Source organism: Gigantopelta aegis, chromosome 11, assembly GCF_016097555.1.
Source record: "Gigantopelta aegis isolate Gae_Host chromosome 11, Gae_host_genome, whole genome shotgun sequence".
In the NCBI taxonomy this organism is placed as follows: Eukaryota; Metazoa; Mollusca; class Gastropoda; order Neomphalida; family Peltospiridae; genus Gigantopelta; species Gigantopelta aegis.
In genome coordinates this window covers 15,832,145-15,853,465 of record NC_054709.1, presented here as the reverse complement: position 1 = coordinate 15,853,465, position 21,321 = coordinate 15,832,145, and the positions used below count along the sequence as shown (strand labels likewise).

The 21,321-nt window shown below is 35.7% G+C and overlaps 1 protein-coding gene across 1 annotated transcript in view; it reads left to right on the top strand.

The window, feature by feature from the left end:
• The window catches only part of LOC121385043, a 142,567-nt gene that overhangs the window by 48,093 nt on the left and 73,153 nt on the right, over window positions 1-21,321 (top strand). The window contains exons 6-9 of the mRNA XM_041515578.1: window positions 10,719-10,836; window positions 15,326-15,353; window positions 16,726-16,806; window positions 18,939-18,977. Coding sequence (XP_041371512.1) covers window positions 10,719-10,836; window positions 15,326-15,353; window positions 16,726-16,806; window positions 18,939-18,977 — 266 coding nt within the window. The remainder of the gene's footprint in view (window positions 1-10,718; window positions 10,837-15,325; window positions 15,354-16,725; window positions 16,807-18,938; window positions 18,978-21,321) is intronic.

Below are 21,321 nucleotides of genomic sequence, written 5' to 3'. Positions count from 1 at the left end.
AACTGTCATATGTGTTGATAGTATAGGAACCTGATTTGTCTTAGTCACATATGACTACATATTTGGCTGGATTTACAAAACCTGTAAAAATCTGGTCCTAATATTTGTTGCTAGTCTAGCACTAGTTACAACTCTACCTAACTCCCAGTTGTCCAACTGTCATATGTGTTGATAGTATAGGAACCTGATTTGTCTTAGACACATATGACTACATATTTGGCTGGATTTACAAAACCTGTAAAAATCTGGTCCTAATATTTGTTGCTAGTCTAGCACTAGTTACAACTCTACCTAACTTCCAGTTGTCCAACTGTCATATGTGTTGATAGTATAGGAACCTGATTTGTCTTAGACACATATGACTACATATTTGGCTGGATTTACAAAACCTGTAAAAATCTGGTCCTAATATTTGTTGCTAGTCTAGCACTAGTTACAACTCTACCTAACTCCCAGTTGTCCAACTGTCATATGTGTTGATAGTATAGGAACCTGATTTGTCTTAGACACATATGACTACATATTTGGCTGGATTTACAAAACCTGTAAAAATCTGGTCCTAATATTTGTTGCTAGTCTAGCACTAGTTACAACTCTACCTAACTCCCAGTTGTCCATCTGTCATATGTGTTGATAGTATAGGAACCTGATTTGTCTTAGACACATATGACTACATATTTGGCTGGATTTACAAAACCTGTAAAAATCTGGTCCTAATATTTGTTGCTAGTCTAGCACTAGTTACAACTCTACCTAACTCCCAGTTGTCCAACTGTCATATGTGTTGATAGTATAGGAACCTGATTTGTCTTAGACACATATGACTACATATTTGGCTGGATTTACAAAACTTGTAAAAATCTGGTCCTAATATTTGTTGCTAGTCTAGCACTAGTTACAACTCTACCTAACTTCCAGTTGTCCAACTGTCATATGTGTTGATAGTATAGGAACCTGATTTGTCTTAGACACATATGACTACATATTTGGCTGGATTTACAAAACCTGTAAAAATCTGGTCCTAATATTTGTTGCTAGTCTAGCACTAGTTACAACTCTACCTAACTTCCAGTTGTCCAACTGTCATATGTGTTGATAGTATAGGAACCTGATTTGTCTTAGACACATATGACTACATATTTGGCTGGATTTACAAAACCTGTAAAAATCTGGTCCTAATATTTGTTGCTAGTCTAGCACTAGTTACAACTCTACCTAACTTCCAGTTGTCCAACTGTCATATGTGTTGATAGTATAGGAACCTGATTTGTCTTAGACACATATGACTACATATTTGGCTGGATTTACAAAACCTGTAAAAATCTGGTCCTAATATTTGTTGCTAGTCTAGCACTAGTTACAACTCTACCTAACTCCCAGTTGTCCAACTGTCATATGTGTTGATAGTATAGGAACCTGATTTGTCTTAGACACATATGACTACATATTTGGCTGGATTTACAAAACCTGTAAAAATCTGGTCCTAATATTTGTTGCTAGTCTAGCACTAGTTACAACTCTACCTAACTCCCAGTTGTCCAACTGTCATATGTGTTGATAGTATAGGAACCTGATTTGTCTTAGACACATATGACTACATACTGGGTCGGATTTACAAAACCTGTAAAAATCTGGTCCTAATATTTGTTGCTAGTCTAGCACTAGTTACAACTCTACCTAACTCCCAGTTGTCCAACTGTCATATGTGTTGATAGTATAGGAACCTGATTTGTCTTAGACACATATGACTACATACTGGGTCGGATTTACAAAACCTGTAAAAATCTGGTCCTAATATTTGTTGCTAGTCTAGCACTAGTTACAACTCTACCTAACTCCCAGTTGTCCAACTGTCATATAATCGACCCATGAAAAACTACTTATAAATATTGCAATATTTGTGTTGATAGTATAGGAACCTGATTTGTCTCAGACACATATGACTACATACTGGGTTGGAATTACAAAACCTGTAAAAATCTGGTCCTAATATTTGTTGCTAGTCTAGCACTAGTTACAACTCTACCTAACTTCCAGTTGTCCAACTGTCATATGTGTTGATAGTATAGGAACCTGATTTGTCTCAGACACATATGACTACATATAAAAAATGGGTTGGAATTACAAAACCTGTAAAAATCTGGTCCTAATATTTGTTGCTAGTCTAGCACTAGTTACAACTCTACCTAACTCCCAGTTGTCCAACTGTCATATGTGTTGATAGTATAGGAACCTGATTTGTCTTAGACACATATGACTACATACTGGGTCGGATTTACAAAACCTGTAAAATTCTGGTCCTAATATTTGTTGCTAGTCTAGCACTAGTTACAACTCTACCTAACTCCCAGTTGTCCAACTGTCATATGTGTTGATAGTATAGGAACCTGATTTGTCTCAGACACATATGACTACATACTGGGTCGGAATTACAAAACCTGTAAAAATCTGGTCCTAATATTTGTTGCTAGTCTAGCACTAGTTACAACTCTACCTAACTCCCAGTTGTCCAACTGTCATATGTGTTGATAGTATAGGAACCTGATTTGTCTTAGACACATATAACTATATACTGGGTCGGATTTACAAAACCTGTTTTTCTTAAACGCAGGTGTTTAAGCATTGTCTGGGCTTCTAGAATTTTTATAAAATCCACTAGCCACGGGATCAGTGATTTAAAACATTTACTAGCCACGATTAAAAATTCACTAGCCCTACTTTACTATAAGTTCATACAATTTTACTAAATAATAGTAATAATCAACTATGTCACCGAAAGAGGGAGATAGAGCTTAAAAACACTAACATTGGGGGCTTGGAATGGAGGCAGAATATTCATATTTACAAAATTGACTTAGCTGCAATATTTGATCTTTGCTGTTTTCACTAGCCGTCGGGCACGGCAACAGTAGTTATTTACTAGCCCAACATTGAATATCACTAGCCATGGGACTGGGGCTACCATAATCTAGAAGCCCTGATTGTAAATGAATGTAGTTACACACGTGTAAGACATAAACAGGCTTTGTAAATTTAATTGGCCCATTATGTTTACAATTCTTAAACACCTCGGGTCAGTTGTTCAAACATTGTTAACTTATATATAACCAGTTGTTAACAGAAATTCTCAAAACCAAGGATTCAATCAATACAAATAGTAATTGAAGACGTAATGCGGAAACTTTATTTGGGACAACCAAAGATATCCATACATAATGAAATCTGAAGTTTATTTTGTATTTGTGCAATAATAAAATAATTAAAAGAAAAATATTAGACTAACCCAGGGTTAGCCGTGTATTTAGGAAAAACAGGCTTTATATAAATGTAGCCCTGAATGTGTTTAATGTAAATCTACTGTATTGTGATTTTCATATATGTGCAGTGACAATTTAATACAGATGGATAAACTATTTAATATTTAATACCCTTGGTTTTCAAATATATCCTTCATATTAAATCATTTGGCTAAATCCATATTGACCATTTACCCAGAAGACTATAGTCCGTCCCATCCTCGTATAAAAATGTTTCTGGTAAATAATTTCAGTTTTGTTTGACGTAAGAAGAAAAGTAAAAGTGTTTTGGAAATAACCAAAAAATACTATTTTTGTGTGCAATTTAGTAAACAAACAGCTCAGAAATAAATAATTTGTAGTATATTCCATAGTATGAAAAAGGCATTCCCAGTGGGATGGACTATGGTTTGATATATTGTAAATTTGAACTGCAAACTCTTATAGTTTCACTGGCATATATATATACTCTTCCAAAAAAGAAACGCAAAAGAGTACAAATGGGTTATAACTCCGATTTTATGTTTCCTACCGGTTCATGCTTTGTGAATATAAGGTCATTGCATGTCCCAAACACATTCCCACGGTTACATTCGATAAAACGCAGCTACTGTACAATAAAGTTCCAAAATGTGAATATTCGCAAAAACGCAGCCACGTGCAAACCATGTCACCACTGCACGTGCGTTGTCTGCACGTGCAACATGAACACCGACAGTATAAAAGTGCAGGGTGTTCGCTTGCCTGGCCTCTGTATCTGGCCGACAGTTGACAATCCAGGACATGCCACGTCTCAGTGAACCGCAGAGAAACAATTCCATCGGCCAACTAGACGCAGGCGAATCCAGAACGGCCGTTGCCAGGGTATTCCATGTGTCCTCAAGCACCATCTCCAGACTGTGGGACCGTTACCAGCAACATGGATCAACACGTGACCTCCCTAGATCCGGTCGACCACGGGTCACTACCCCCGGGCAGGACCGCTACATCCGGGTACGCCACCTTCGGGAACGATTGACTACTGCCACCTCCAGAGCCGCAGCAATACCAGGTTTGCGCAGGATATCCGACCAGACCAGACCGTCGGAACCGCCTACGTGAGGTAGGAATTCGTGCCAGACGTCCAGTTCGAGGTGTCATCTTAACACCACAACACCGTCGACTCCGACTGCAGTGGTGCCAGATTCATCGACAATGGCCTCAACTGCGATGGAGACCGGTGTGGTTCAGTGACGAGTCCCGATTTCTGCTCCGACGTCATGATGGAAGATGTCGCGTGTATAGGCGTCGTGGTGAACGTTATGCGGCAAACTGCGTGCAGGAAGTGGACAGATTCGGCGGGGGTAGTGTCATGGTGTGGGCAGCCATCTCACACACTGGCAGAACTGACCTGGTCCACGTGCAGGGCAACCTGAATGCACAGGGCTACATTGACCAGATCCTCCGGCCACACATCGTTCCAGTTATGGCCAACGCCAACGCAGTGTTCCAACATGACAACGCCAGGCCTCACACAGCACGTCTCACAACGGCTTTCCTACAGAACAACAACATTAATGTCCTTCCTTGGCCATCGATATCACCGGATTTAAACCCAATTGAGCATTTATGGGACGAGTTGGACCGACGCCTCCGACAGCGACAACCACAGCCCCAGACCCTGCCCGAGCTGGCAGCAGCCTTGCAGGCCGAGTGGGCCACCATCCCCCGGGACGTCATCCGTACTCTGGTTGCTTCAATGGGCAGGCGGTGCCAGGCAGTTGTCAACACACGCGGAGGCCACACCCGGTATTGACTCCAGATGACCTTGACCTTGGTGGTGTGTCCTATCACTTACTCACAATGGACTAGAGTGAATTGTGAACAATCCTGCAACATTTGGTAATTATCGGACTCACCATTCAATAATTAAATCAATTCTCCAAATGTTACGACAATGTGGTTTTGCGTTTCTTCTTTTGAAGAGTATATATATATATTCAGAGAAAGTTCCTTGAGGGCCATGCATTGTTCTCCAAATCGCACCTTTTCCCCATCAGCATCTTTTATATTTTCATGTCACCCCATAATACAACACCTAGACAGTGTGGTTGGCCCCAATGTCAGTGTCCCCCTCCCCCACACACCCATCCACTCATCCCCCAATATAAAATCCTGGCTACATGGATGCCAATGCTATACCGTAGTTCATTCTTAAAATGTATGATTATGGAATTATTATGAATACATTATATTTACTGATTTTTCCACTCTCACTTTTATATGGTAATTAAGTTTAGTTTTACTGGTTGCTATACTTTGTAGTTTTAATACCATAGATGTGTACTGTTTTGGCTTAGTAACTAGGCTTAGTAAATACACGGTCAATAGCCTTGCTGTTCAGTGTACAATGAATGCCTTAACTAGTCACTAATAACCACTTGTGGGCTTATATTTATATATATATATATATATTAACAAATGTTTATACAGGACTCTGCAGTGTTTGTTTTGATCTGTTTTCTTAATAGGAATGAAGTTCCATGGAGATGGAACACCCTACAGATGAAAGTTAAAGTTAAAGTTTAACAACACCACTAGAGCACATTGAGTTTTTAATCATTGGCAATTGGATGTCAGACATTTGATAATCTATATAGATGAAGTTTGACAAGTCCATTACAAAAGCAGTCTTTTTTTATGTTGAAATAGAGAAGGAAGTTTTTTTTTTATTGAAGATAAATTAATCTGCATATAGATTAACCCCCCCCCCCCACCCACCCATCACCTTATATGCAAACATTTCATTTTACAAACCTGATAGATATAAAGTAAAGTTTGTTTTATTTAACGACGCCGCTAGAGCACATTGATTTTTTATCTTATCATCGGCTATTGGACGTCAAACATATGGTCATTCTGACACTGTTTTTAGAGGAAACCCGCTGTCGCCACATAGGCTACTCTTTTTATGACAGGCAGCAAGGGATCTTTTATTTGCGCTTCCCACAGGCAGGATAGCACAAACCATGGCCTTTGTTGAACCAGTTATGGATCACTGGTCAGTGCAAGTGGTTTACACCTACCCATTGAGCCTTGCGGTGCACTCACTCAGGGTTTGGAGTCGGTATCTCGATTAAAAATCCCATGTCTCGACTGGGATCCGAACCCAGTACCTACCAGCCTGTAGACCGATGGCCTGCCACGACGCCACTGAGGCCGGTTGATAGATATAGAATTTTTTTATATGTATTCATAAATATGGGTGTGTTTATATATTCTTTCAATTTTATTTTATTACATGTATATTTTTAAGGTTTTCATCTTGATTCTTTTTTTTCAGTTAACTGTATTGTACAAATATTTCACTAAACTAAACATGCCTTTGTTTATATATCCATCCAGTTATATATATATGGATATATAATATTTATAATATATTTTTATTATTATTTATTTTTTTAGCTCTTTATGATTAATCTTTGTATTATACACAGAAACATTTCAGTAAACTATAAATATGGGTATCTTTATATATTTATACAATGTATGTGAAGTTCTGTATTTATTACATACCTTCTTTTATGTTTTACAGAAACGGTTTTTAATTTAACGTCATAACCACTTTGTTAAATCTATGATCAAAACTCCTTTCATGGATTTACTTAATGTTAAGAATCATGCTCTGCAGCAGCCTTGTGTAATGTTTCAAATACGATGTGACATCGTTTGTAAATCTCATATGACGTCAGTAAATAAAAGGTGCTAACTGCAGTAAAAAGAAAAAGGGAATTCCCCATTTAAAAGTTCCAGTCCAGATTGCACATACATGTATGTGCAAAACAAAATAAATTTATCACACGGTTTCAAAATGTCTTTATCACTATAGTAAGATTGAATAGGTATGTAATATACATGTGTGTGTGTGTGTGTGTATATATATATATATATATATATATATATATATATATATATATATATATATATATATATATATGAAGAGTTAGATGCAAAACCCAATAAATCCATTTTAGTAATTTTTGCCAAAAGAGGGTTTTTTGTTACATGTGTATGCTTTCTAAGTAAAACATATTAAGTCCACAATGGGTGATTTTAGCTTTCTAAGTAAAACATACTAAGTCCACATTGGGTGATTTTAAGTTGAAATAAGTAGAGTAAATAAATAACATAATTTTTAAAAACGAATATGAAAATCACAACATAATGCGTTGAACTGACTAATGATAGTAGAAGTCAGTTTTTGGATAAAATGGCATTTGTCGGTTTTGCGCCTGAACTCGTCATATATATATTTTTGCAGTTATGAGTCTTTTTCAGTTAATTGTATTATACAGATACATATTTCAGTAATTTAAATGTACTGTAAATATTTACAGTCAAAAGCTTGTAGCATCTTGAAGCTGTATTAATATATTAGGAGAGTTTCTGTTTAAAATATTCTGTTGAGATAAAATATTTAAATTTCATAAAAATTCCAATCAGAAATGTGTGAAGGGCAAGTAGTACATTATTCCGTGCTTATCAATGAGTTATAATCATATCTCACTTTACATTTTTAATATTATTATGAAACTGTATATTTCGCATTCAACACAAAAGATAATTCAACACCAATCTATTCAGCGTCACATTCAAATAAATGAGCTCCGTGGTGAAAAATAACAAACACTGTATCCCATACATGAGATACACTCCGTCGTTTAAGTGTGAGTATATTGAATTCTGTGTATTCTCTTATTCCAATGACTTGTGTTATTGTTACCTTCGCACAGCCCTACCTGGTGACATTGAATTTGACAGGTGAGGCAAGTAATGCATAAATACGTGTATCCGTTATGAATTACAGCTTTACTGGGATTAGATACGGAGTCAATTAACAAAGGCTGGGACAGAATGTAATATTTCTTGTATGTGTATGTGTAGTGTTATTAAAGCTGATAGGTTACAGGTTACCTGCATGGGGTCACACCTTTAATGAAAGAGGTATGACCTGAATTAAAGAAACCGTGTAGATTAATACGTCTTTCATTCTTACTGATGTTACTAAGTTACTTAAGGATTGTCTGTTATTTCTTTTAAAGCTGATAGGTTACAGGTTACCTGCATGGGGTATCACCTTTAATTAAAGAGCCATGGTTTGAATTAAAGAAACTGTGTAGATTCATTCGTGTTTCATTCTTACTAATGTTACCAAGTTATTTAAAGATTGTCTGTTATTTCTTTTATGTGTAGTGTTATTAAAACTGACAGGATATAGGTTACCTGCATGGGGTATCACCTTTAATTAAAGAGGTATGATCTGAATTAAAGAAACTAGATTTATTCATGTGTTATTCTTACTAATGTTACTAAGTTATTTAAAGATTGTCTGTTATTTCTTTTATGTGTAGTGTTATTAAAACTGATAGGTTACAGGTTACCTACATGGGGTATCACCTTTAATTAAATAGCCATATGGCTTGAATTAAAGAAACCATGTAGATTTATTCATGTTTCGTTCTTACTAATGTTAATAAGCTATTTAAAGATTGCCTGTTATTTCTGTTACATTCGTTAGGGCATGAAAAAAAAAATCATTTGCCAACTGTGTGAATCGGCAAAGCTGTTTACATATAAGTTTGCAGATGTTTTTTTTTTTATTCATACCCAGTTGAACATAAAAGAAATAACAGACAATCCTTGTTATAATTAAATCTGAAACAAACTTACTAACAGTTAATGACACTAAAAGTTTTTTACATGTACTTTATTCTTCTTCTTATTATTATTATTCTAAACAATAACGCTCAATGAGACAAATTACCAATATAAAGTGATGTAATGAGATATGACATTCTCTGCATGATTACATTCTTCGAGCAATTAATTAACAAACTTGCATTGCTATGGCTGCACCAATTGGATGATGTTAAATTGTGATGAATGTAATGGAAATTTAAATTATTAACTCTCATTGTGACAAAGTACCAACATAAAGTGATTTCATGAGATATGACATTCCCTGGCAAATGGGAGTGGTACTTAGCCCTGTGGTAAAGCGTTCGCTTGATGTGCAGTTGGTCTAAGATCAGTCCACATTGGTGGGCCCATATTTCTCATTCCAGCCAGTGCACCATGACTGGTATATCAAAGGCTGTGGTGTGTGTGCTATCCTGTCTGTGTGATGGTGCATATAAAAGATCCCTTGCTACTAATGGAAAAACAAATATCCGTTTTCCTCTTTAAGACTATATATAAAAATTACCAAATGTTTGACATTCAATAGCCGATGATGAATAAATGAATGTGCCCTATAGTGGTGTCATTAAACAAAACAAACTTTAACTTTATCTCACAAACTGTAAGCCATAGATCAGTGAAACTTGGTTTATAGTTGCACATATGGATGTTCATCATGATGCACCATGACCATAGCTAGCAGGCAGTTGCCCCCCCCTCCCCCCCCCCCCCCCCCCCCCGAATTTTTACTTCTTATTGATTTGAAGGTTTTAAGTATGTAACGTCCCTGGACATCCAATAGCCGCTGATTAATTAATCAATGTTCTCTAGTGGTGTCGTTAAACAAATAAACTTTAACTTTGTAACTGAAATGGCTGCAAAATGGTACATGTATTTTGGAGCCTCTAGATTCAAAATTTCCCAGCAGTCTCATTTGTTCCAAAAATTCATCTGCCCTTCACCCCTAACTAAAACAAATCCTAGCTATGACCCTATGCACTGAAAAGGTTAGTGGTAGTTGAGATAATTAATTCCACAGAATTCTTGGGTTTTTTTCGTTCCATCCAATGCACCATGACTGGTACATCATAGGTCGTGGTATGTGCTATCCTGTCTATGGGATGGTACATATAAAAGATCCCTTGCTGCCAATCGAAAAGAGTAGCCCATGAAGTGGCGACAGTGGGTTTCCTCCTTCAATATATGTGTGGTCCTTAACCATATGTCTGACACCATACAACCGTAAATAAAATGTGTTGAGTGCGTCGTTAAATAAAACATTTCCTTCCTTCATTCTGACGAGTGTGAAAAACAGCGCATGTTACACTCAACAAACGGTGCATGTAAAATAGATGGGTATATTTATTTCCACTGTTTACAAAAATCAACAGTTTTCATAGCTCATTTAGCTGATAGGAAGGTCCTTTTATTAAAACAATAAAAATTTAAAACATGGCAGTTGCTTACATGCAGTCGTTAAACTGGTATTTCTTTTTGTTGAACAAATCAGGAAATACTGGTTTAATAGACAATTTTGTAGACGTACCAGTCAAAATCCAATCGGATCTACACTGCCTATTTTATTTATTTTGGAGAGGTGTGCGATTTTCCACTCACCTATAATTTTCAAAAACCAAGGACTGTGAGAGTTAAGGCCAGCTGATGTAATAACTCGTGTGTTCATGTATATTTTGTTGTTTTCAGTGAACCCACCGGAGAGTTACCCAGTCCCACAGTACAGACAAGACATGGAGAAGCCACAGACACCGTCCACGGTCTACGTCCACCAGACGAGAGGGATGCCTCTAGGAGAACGCAGGACGTAAGAACTTTTATTACCCATATGGTTAAAAATATCTTGGTACTGGCATAGGAAGCAGTGGTGGTGGGAAAGGGCATCATGTTCCCCCCCCCTTTTCAGATATTTTGCTTTATATTTGCTTTATAATAGTGTAAAAGTGTGTAAATATAAAAGTGTGCCCCCCCCCCCCCCCATCTTTTTGGCACCTTCCTATGCCACTGGTACATATCAAGTGATACGTCCCACTAGAACGCCATGAGAGATATAAGACTTCAACATCACATCATAGCATCATCGATTGGTGCACTACAGGAACGTCAGCCAAACAAGCTGAGTGATATAAATTAAGGTTGATTATGGGTAATAAATAGAATATTAAATGAGCTTTCATGTTGTATCATGTTTATGTCCCTCTTGAAATAATTTTCATTGTCACTCGAGTGCTAAAGCTTGTAACAATTGAAAATTATTTCATTTGGAACATAAACATGATATGAACTGGAAGCTTGTTTAATATTCTATAATTATTGTGTTCAGTGGATGATAAATCTAACTGTAGTCGTGCATTACGGTAATTTATTACATACTATTCAATCTTACTATAGTGATAAAGACATTTTCAAACTGTGTAATAAATTTATTTTGTATTACACATATGTGCAATCTGGACCGAATCTTTTAAATGGGGAATTCCCTTTTTATTTTTACTGCAGTTAGTGCCTTTTATTTACTGACGTCATATAGGATTTACAAATTACATCACATCGTATTTGAAACATTACACAAAGCTGCTGCAGTGTATGATTATTAATGTTAAGCAAATCCATGGAAGGAGTTTTGATCATAGATTTAACAAAGTGTTGTATAAGAAACCATTTTTGTAAAACATAAAAGAAGGTATATAATAAATACAGAACTTCACATACGTTATTTTCGCTTCCTATTTATTGCACTCGTTTATTTTGCGAAAGAACATACCACTCGACCGCTACGTGGTCTTGTGGTATATATTCTTGCACAAAATAAACTTGTGCAATAAATAGGAAGTGAAAACAACATATGTGAAGTTCTGTATATGTATGAAACACTCCAAACTCTCATATGAAATATAAAATGGAAGCTTGTTTAATATCCTATATTTATTATCCACATAGTTCAAGATATTCAGGGAAATATAACCAGTATGACCCACGTGTGTCATAATGATTTCACGTGACCAATGAATGATATCATAACATAATGATATCATAACATAATGTGGCTTTCCAGTCATAGCTCTGTGTAATATCTCTTACCAAAATAACATTATTTCATCATCTCCTTCTGGGTACGTTTGAAATATTTCTACACTGTCCTTGTTAGCCTATAAAAAATAATATTATGGATAATGTAGATAATAAAGAAATTATTACACTCACGTGTGAATTGTACTGATGTTATGAAACTCGTGTCAGGATTCATGTATTACCCTCACTCTGACTCGTGCAATACAAGAATCCTGACACGCGTTACGTGAAATCAGTACGACACACAAGCTCGTATAATAATTTTTATATATACATGTACCTTCTCGTGTTGACTCATAATTTACTTCCACTGACTCACACTTTAAAAAAAAATTATGGTGTCACAGCTGACTTGCATTTTTAACATTCTAGTACATGCAGTGAAAATTGCCAATACATTGTATTTATAAGAAAAACACCAGTGTTCGACAAATGTTTCAGAAAGTCACTAGCCCTCACAGATGCTTTGGCTAGTGACTGATGTTTTATAGTAATATAGTTGATAATTTTCACTAGCCTAGACAAGAAATTCACTAGCCGAGACCAAGTGCTAGTAGATTTGTCAAACCTAATATTAATATACATGTATGTGCTATCCTGTCTGTGGGATGGTGCATATAAAAGACCCTTTGCTACTAATGGAAATATGTATCCAGTTTCCACTCAAAGACACTGTCAGAATTATTTAGACCGGCCTCGGTGGTGTCGTGGTAGGCCATCTGTCTACAGGCTGGTAGGTACTGGGTTCGGATCCCAGTCGAGGCATGGGATTTTTAATCCAGATATTGACTCCAAACCCTGAGTGAGTTCTCCGCAAGGCTCAATGGGTAGGTGTAAACCACTTGCACCGACCAGTGATCCATAACTGGTTCAACAAAGGCCATGGTTTGTGCTATCCTGCCTGTGGGAAGCGCAAATAAAAGATCCCTTGCTGCTAATCGGAAGAGTAGCCCATGTAGTGGCGACAGCGGGTTCCCTCTCAATATCTGTGTGGTCCTTAACCATATGTCTGACGCCATATAACCGTAAATAAAATGTGTTGAGTGCGTCGTTAAATAAAACATTTCTTTCTTTCTTTCTGTCAGAATGACTTAATGTTTGATTTTGATCAGTAACTGATGATTAATAAATCAATGTATGCTAATGGTGTGGCCAAACAAAACAAACTTTTTAACTGTTACTATGGCAACAAATGCAGGACATTCTCTTTGATGTTTGACCTGTGTTTAACACTTTTTGTTCCACACCTGGTGCAAGTTCATAAGCATATAGGCTTCGATTTTTGAAGCGGGGTAGACCGTTTTTTTGCCAGAATTAAACAAAAATGCCAGAATCTGGATATCAGCGTGCTTCAACCGTAATTGGATATAAGTATGAAAATAAATTGAAATGAAATGAAATGTTCAGTAGTGATATGTCAACAACATTTATTCATATATGCATTAGTACCAAACAGCTATATAGGATTAACATTTTTACATCGATTACAGCTAAGTTTGCAGGTATCAGGTTATTACATTTTGTCCAAATATCTCTATAAATGTTTGCCTGAATTTGAGATTTTGCTCCAGCACTAGGGACTCCAATGCAGGGCTTCTAGATTATGGTAGCCCCACTCCCATGGCTTGTGATATTCAATGTTGGGCTAGTAAATAACTACTATTACCATGCCTGACAGGGCTTCTAGATTATGGTAGCCCTACTCCCATGGCTAGTGATATTCAATGTTGGGCTAGTAAATAACTACTATTGCCATGCCCGATGGCTTGTGAAATTTTTTTTAGTCTAATGTTGCAGTTGTTTTATTTTGTAAATGTAAATATCCTGACCCAACCCCAACCCTCAATGTTAGTGTAAGCTCTTTCTCTCTCTTTAATATAACAGATCTGATTATTATTATTATTTAGTAAAATTGTATTAACTTAAAGTAATGTAGGGCTAGTTAATTTTTAATCATGGCTAGTACATTTTCAAAATCACTGATCCCATGGCTAGTGGATTTTTAAAAAAGCCTAGAAGTCCTGGCTCTGGCACTCGCCAAATTTGCCAATTTCAAAGACAATTGGCGAATTGTATTTTAATTTGGTGAAATAATTTTATGAAATAATTGATATTTTGTTAGAAAATATCTACGTTTCTGCCATTTTTCAAGTTTAGTAGATAATTTGGCGAAATTTTCTGCTGACCCAGAACTAGCCCTGAGGTCTATGTTCGGGGGTTACATGGCACAGTATTTCACGAGAACCGTTGTTCTGTTTGCGTGTCGGTTATGCAACTTTAAAATCACGAGAACCGCCAATCGGTTACGTGGTGAACAATTACATTCTAAAATTAAAAGAACCATATATCAGTAATGGAAGTGAAAATCAGTTTATGTTTTTAAATACATTTGAACCACCAATGTAGCACAGAACCGTAGTTCAAGTGCTTTAGGATTAGGTTGGCCTAACTCATCAGCTATGAGAACTATATTCATGTAACCGAACTGGTTACCTAAGATTTTGAAATATTGTCCCCTAGGTTAGGGTTAAGAGTTAGTCGAGGGAACATAGAGCTGAGACAACATAGACATCACTCTGCTAAAGCAATATATCAACATGAAAGTCATACCTGATCTGTAATAGTCTAATATACATGATATGGCTATACGTAATATTTTAGTTCAACATCTTGAAAAAAATTTCTTCTTTCTTATAAGTTTATGGGCTAAAACTCTGTCAAAAATGGATAAATCGATATGAAAGTCACACCTGATCTGTAATAGTCTAATATACATGATATGGCTATACGCAATATTTTAGCTCAACATCTTGAAACAATTTTCTTCTTTCTTATAAGTTTATGGGCTAAAACTCTGTCAAAAATGGATAAATCGATATGAAAGTCACACCTGATCTGTAATAGTCTAATATACATGATATGGCTATACGCAATATTTTAGCTCAACATCTTGAAACAATTTTCTTCTTTCTTATAAGTTTATGGGCTAAAACTCTGTCAAAAATGGATAAATCGATATGAAAGTCACACCTGATCTGTAATTGTACATAATAAAACTATATGAAAATTTCAGCTCAATATCTTGAGGTATTGTGAAAAAGTGAAGAAAAAAACCCTATGAGAGACAGATGGACAGACGAAAAGTATAGTCACCTGAAGAATTCCATACTTTGCCTCCATTAAATGTGTATTAAATAAACATAATAACTCAATATTGTATCAAGCACAACAAATGAGGTAGAACTTGCCAAAGTACGTACACGTACATACATTATTAGATCTATAACTTTGACGGGACGTTATCCAACTCCCTGGTGGTGCATTTTCTGTGGATCCAAAATGGCAGACATTTGTATGTATTTACAAACAAAATGTAAAGTAAAGTTTGTTTTATTTAATGACACCACTAGAGCACATTGATTTTTAATCTTATCGGCTATTGGACGTCAAACATATGGTCATTCTGACGCTGTTTTTTAGAGGAAACCCGCTGTCGCCACATAGGCTACTCTTTTACGACAGGCAGCAAGGGATCTTTTATTTGCGCTTCCCACAGGCAGGATAGCACAAACCACGGCCTTTGTTGAACCAGTTATGGATCACTGGTCGGTGCAAGTGGTTTACACCTACCCATTGAGCCTTGCGGAGCACTCGCTCAGGGTTTGGAGTCGGTATCTGGATTAAAAATCCCATGCCTCGACTGGGATCCGAACCCAGTACCTACCAGCCTGTAGACCGATGGCCTGCCACGACGCCACCGAGGCCGGTCCATTGGACATAAGGCTGGTATATGTATAGGGTTTGCAACCTGGTACCAGCTTCAACCCAGAGCGAGTTTTAACTACTCAGTGGGTAGGTGTAAGACCACTACACCCTCTTCTCTCTCACTAGCCACTAACCACTAACAAAACCCATTGTCCTGGACAGACAGCCCAGATAGCTGAGGTGTGTTCCCAGGACAACGTGCTTGAACCTTAATTGGATATGGTCACGAAAATAAGTTGAAATGAAATGGCTAATTATTACATTCATCAAATATTCTGATTACCATAAGCAAATTGACTTTCATTATGTATTATAGTTGGTAGCAGATAGAACATGTATCTGATGCTGTGAGAGAGAAAAAAGTTGTTACATTTTAGTGTTTTCCCTATCATTTGTTAACATGGTGCGGCACCATGCCTTAATAGTCTAGCGCCATCTTGCCATGAGATTAAACAAGCCTTTTTCTTTAATTAACTACATGTGCATTTGTTTTGAAATGTTATTTATTTGGCTCATTTTTCAAAGTACCGGTAAAACAATAATATAAATAAAATAATATTTAATGTATTAAATTACATAATTAATTATAATTATTTAATTTCAAAGGGTGATGAAAATTAAATTATATAATTAATTATGGTTATTTAATTTCAAAGGGTGAGGGGATTAAATTATGTAATTAATTATGGTTATTTAATTTCAAATGATGATGGGGATTAAATTATACAATTATGGATATTTAATATCAAACGATGATGGGTGTTAAATTATATCATTAATTGTGGTTAATTTCAAAGGGTGATGGGGATTAAATTGTACAATTAATTATTGTTAATTATATGAATATTTAAATGCATAGGGTGATGGGGATAACCGAAAACGCAAGTTCACGGAGCAGGATGTGACCCCACGTGGAGAACTGAAATACAGGGACCCAATGGTAAGTGGTTTTATAATTAATTACTGAACTGTCTCAAATGACAGAGGTAGAGCTCCTACGACCATATATCACTGTATATTAGCCGACTGTTAAAGTATCTAAATACTACAGATGTATTTACGTATACATAATATATGCATTGCATGCCTCTGAAAATTGCGAGAGCAATCATTTTGTTCGCGCATTGCTCGCACAAATCTAATTTGCGTAACCTATTTTTTGTTCGCGCAAAATTTGAAACACCTTTTATTTGGATATAACGGGTTAAGTAAAAAGAATATGGGTTACCTGGATTTATTTCTGCGTAACCGATAAATGGGTCACGCATATTTTCAATACTCGGAAGCCTGTATTGTAATGTATTTATGTGTGGGACATGCTATGAAATGATCGGCAGTCCAAATAAACATACTCGTATTCGTAAATACAATGTACCATCCTGGAAGGGGGTTGGGGGGGGGTGGGGGGGTTCCAGTCAGTACATGAAGGCAACCAAAAAATGTCTTTAAAAATAATTGTGGCAGTACGGATACATAACACTGATGAAAATCTGCCTTCCATACCAATTAGATTTGAAAGATTAATATATATGTAATTTAACTGGTATTTTAAATACTACGGGGTATTTTTCACTATTAGAGACGTTTTTGATAATTGAAATCCAACATTACTTAGATTTTATTGTTTAGATTGTCCATTTCCATAGAACCGAAGTGTTTCTGGTCATCCTGGTGTTCGTAAAACCAAGAAATGCATTTTTCACATTTTTGAAAATGCATGTATCTCAGATAAGTAATGGCTATTGAGACGAGCTCTAATCTATTTTAAAGGTGCTGGTATATCATAGTTACAATAGCCATATTTCACTATTCTCACATATATTTGTAACGATTAACAAGAAATTAATCTATCCCAGGCACATCAGTAACTCAGATATCGAAATTGTAATTTGCTTATATGTAGTGTAAACAGTAGCATTCATCTACTTGAATGTGTAAAGTTAACATTTCAAAACAAGCCACCATTATCATAATAATTATGCAACATTAAGGTAGTACTTTTAAGATTATTTCTGCATTTCAACCTCACAGACTCTTGTTTCACATTATTGTAACTTTATCCAGATGTGCTATAGTTTTATAGGTTAACCTAACTTGGTGTGCATTTTCACGGGTTGAACCTAGGATTTGTGACTTTCACAGCCTATGTATATAGCAATGTTCTTTTTGTTTTCTACTTCACCTGACCTCAAACAAATGCATATTCGCCTAGGGATAGTAGTCTGGTCCGAACATCCCAACAGCCAATGGGATGGTCTAAAAATCTTCCAATAACTTCCTCCTTTTTCTTTTGCTCTTGTGGTCCATTTTCATTGTGTCAGCCTCTTTATACCAGATATTCAGGGTCATTCTAAGGGATTGGCTTGTTCAGAGAGTTGGCTAATACACAGTGATAGACATTAATTAATAACAAATGTAAACCTGTTTACGTCAAATTCAGGGCTATCTCTTGTCACTTGCCAGATTCATCAAAATAGGCAAATTTTATTTTAATTTGGCAAAACATTTTTCATATAATAATTGATATTTTGTTGGGAAATTACTAGTTTTTTCCAAAAATTTGATGTTCAATAGATAATTTTGCGAACTGTTTTGCTCACCCAGAGATAGCCAAGATAACTCTAAAAAAAATTTGATTAAATAGTTGTCTGCATGAATACAATATTTACATTGAAATTTTAAATGTTTAGATAGCATTTTTAGTTCAGAGATAGCCTTGAAATATTTTTATTAAATAGTCGTCTGCATGAACACAATATGTACAGTGAAATTTTAAATATTTAGATAGCATTTTTAGTTGAGATAGCCCTAAAAGAAATTGATTAAATAGTCATCTGCATGAACATAATATTTTCATTGAAATTTTAAATATTTAGATAGTATTTTTAGTCCAGAGATAGCGCTAAAAATATTTTATTTAATAGTCGTCTGCATGAACATGATATTTGCATTGAAATTTAAAATATTTAGATAGTAGTTTTAGTCATTCCAGTTATTAATTTAGAAAGTTCAAATGAAAATAATTCTGATATTTATTACCCATTAATGTTTGGTTGTTTATTGTGTATATAGCTTCCTGTTAGGCTGTTAAGTGCCTCAAAATGGGAAAAGGTACAGTTTATCTGTGAGAATTTCATATTGAAATAGCTTTACTTTATATATACAGGTGATTTAAACGAGTTTATGAAAATAGTCATTCACCCTTTAAACAAATTTGGATTTCCACTACAATATATGCAACTTACGAAGTTATATGTTTTGTAACAGGCCCAGTATTTAATGGCCATTAAATATGAAAATATATGACATGATTTAAAATTTAAAACCCCCATGTGAAGTGAATTCTGAGTTGCAATAATTTGTTTACCGCGACTATTTCCGTTATCTTGTTATTTCTTTATGATGAATTAAATAAATTTAATAATTATATTGCCTACAACAAGAGGCTTATATAATAAATAATATTAGTATTGCTATTTCAATATTAGCAGTCCTACTTTGATTGAACCTTTTCTATTTTGTTGTGTTTCATGTTGTATACTCAAAGCTCATCAAGTGTATTAAAAACAGACCAGCATGCTTTAATATTAGAATTTTTCCGTCACTTTGTTTTCTTAATAACATAGTACAGCAAATTTGTGTTTGCTTTTGTAACATGTTAGCACATGTTAACCACTTGTTGGATAATCTAACTAGCTACATATTTTCAAAGTTATCTTAGCACTACGATGTCGTAAAACATTCGTAAGCTGTAAAACTGTTAAATTTTTGTATTGATGTTGTTCGATCATCACGTCATTTTTGAATTTACCTTAGTTTAACATCCAATCGTTCGTTCGTTCATCCATTCATACCTCACTCCCTTCCTCCCTCACTCCATCCATGCATTCATCCATCCATCCATTCATCACTCCATCCATCCATCCATCCATCCATCCATTCATCCAACCCTCCATCCATCTATCCATCCATCCATCCATCAGCTATGACGTCGCTTCAACACTTGCTATAGCCTACAACAGTTTTAGTGCTAAAATAGCTTCGAAGATCTGAGCCCTGTTTCTTTAGAATGTTTTGTTTTCTCTTACAGTAACTGTCCTGTGTTTCTATTGTGACGTATTTCTGACTAATCAAACTTTCTCTAAAGCGACAGATTTTAGTTTTTAAACACTACAACATATTTAAATTAGAAGTACACAATGTGTACTTTTTATTAAATTTAGAATATTAATTTTCATTCTCTTATTTAAAGTGGTTCATCATGAACATTGAGGTTTTTGCAATCCTCCAAAATGCATTTTTCATAATTCTAAAACCACACATTCGTGTGTAATCGTTATTGAGACAAGTTCTAGTTATTTTTAGATGATATTTCCCTGTTTATAAACATCACAGACTTTAGCATGTCTCTGTTATAACCTTATTCAAATGTGTGTTGCAGGTTTGTAGATTAACTAAACGTACTGTCCATTTTCAGGGGCTGAAATTAGCTGGGGTTTGCACACTTAACTGACTAAAATGTTATATTAGTGGTAAAAACAGTATTGTGTCTTTATATAACATACATGTGTTTCTTGCTGTCTATTTCTCGCTCCAGCCAGTGCACCACGACTGGTACCTCAAAGGTTGTGGTATGTGCTATCCTGTCTATGGGATGGTACATATAAAAGATCCCTTGCTACTGAGTGAAAAGAGTAGTCCATGAAATGATGACAGCAGGTTTCCTCTCTCAATATCTGTGTGGTCCTTAAGCATATGTCCGACCCCATATAACCGTAAATAAAATGTGTTGACACAGGGAGGAAACCCACTGCATTTTACCATTAGTAGCAAGCGATCTTCTTTATGCACTGGCTAGAATGAGAAATAGCCCAAATAGCCCAACTGCACATCAGGCGAGCGCTTTACTACTGGGCTACATCGACCCCACCCCTTGCTGCTACTAATCACATATACCTTTGTGAAGATATATTATATCTGCATTTATTTTCACCAAAAAATTAGAAAATTTACATCTCAATTTTTTTTTTAATGCTATACATGCAACCCCATTTAGCTGTAGTATCTGTCCATATGAGTAGTATAAGAACCAGTTTACACTAGCCACATGTTCTGCTTGGTACTAATGTCCCAAAAGGTCAATGCTCAATAAAATAACATGGTCAAACTCCAGATAGATGGCTTAATTATTATTGCAATATACAATTTAAGAAATGTTTTAATTACGAGAAGTTAATATGTAAACCACAAGATGTGTCACAACTTTTGTGGGCCGTGATGAATGAACTCTCACCCAAAAAATCTTCTGTGTAGTGAGACCTTAAAATACATGTTGGTGATCCATATTATTTTTCTTCTTCTAACACAACCATTCTTCAGTATCCTTTACATATGACTGGCCTCGGTGGTGTCGTGGTTAGGCCATCGGTCTACAGGCTGGTAGGTACTGGGTTCG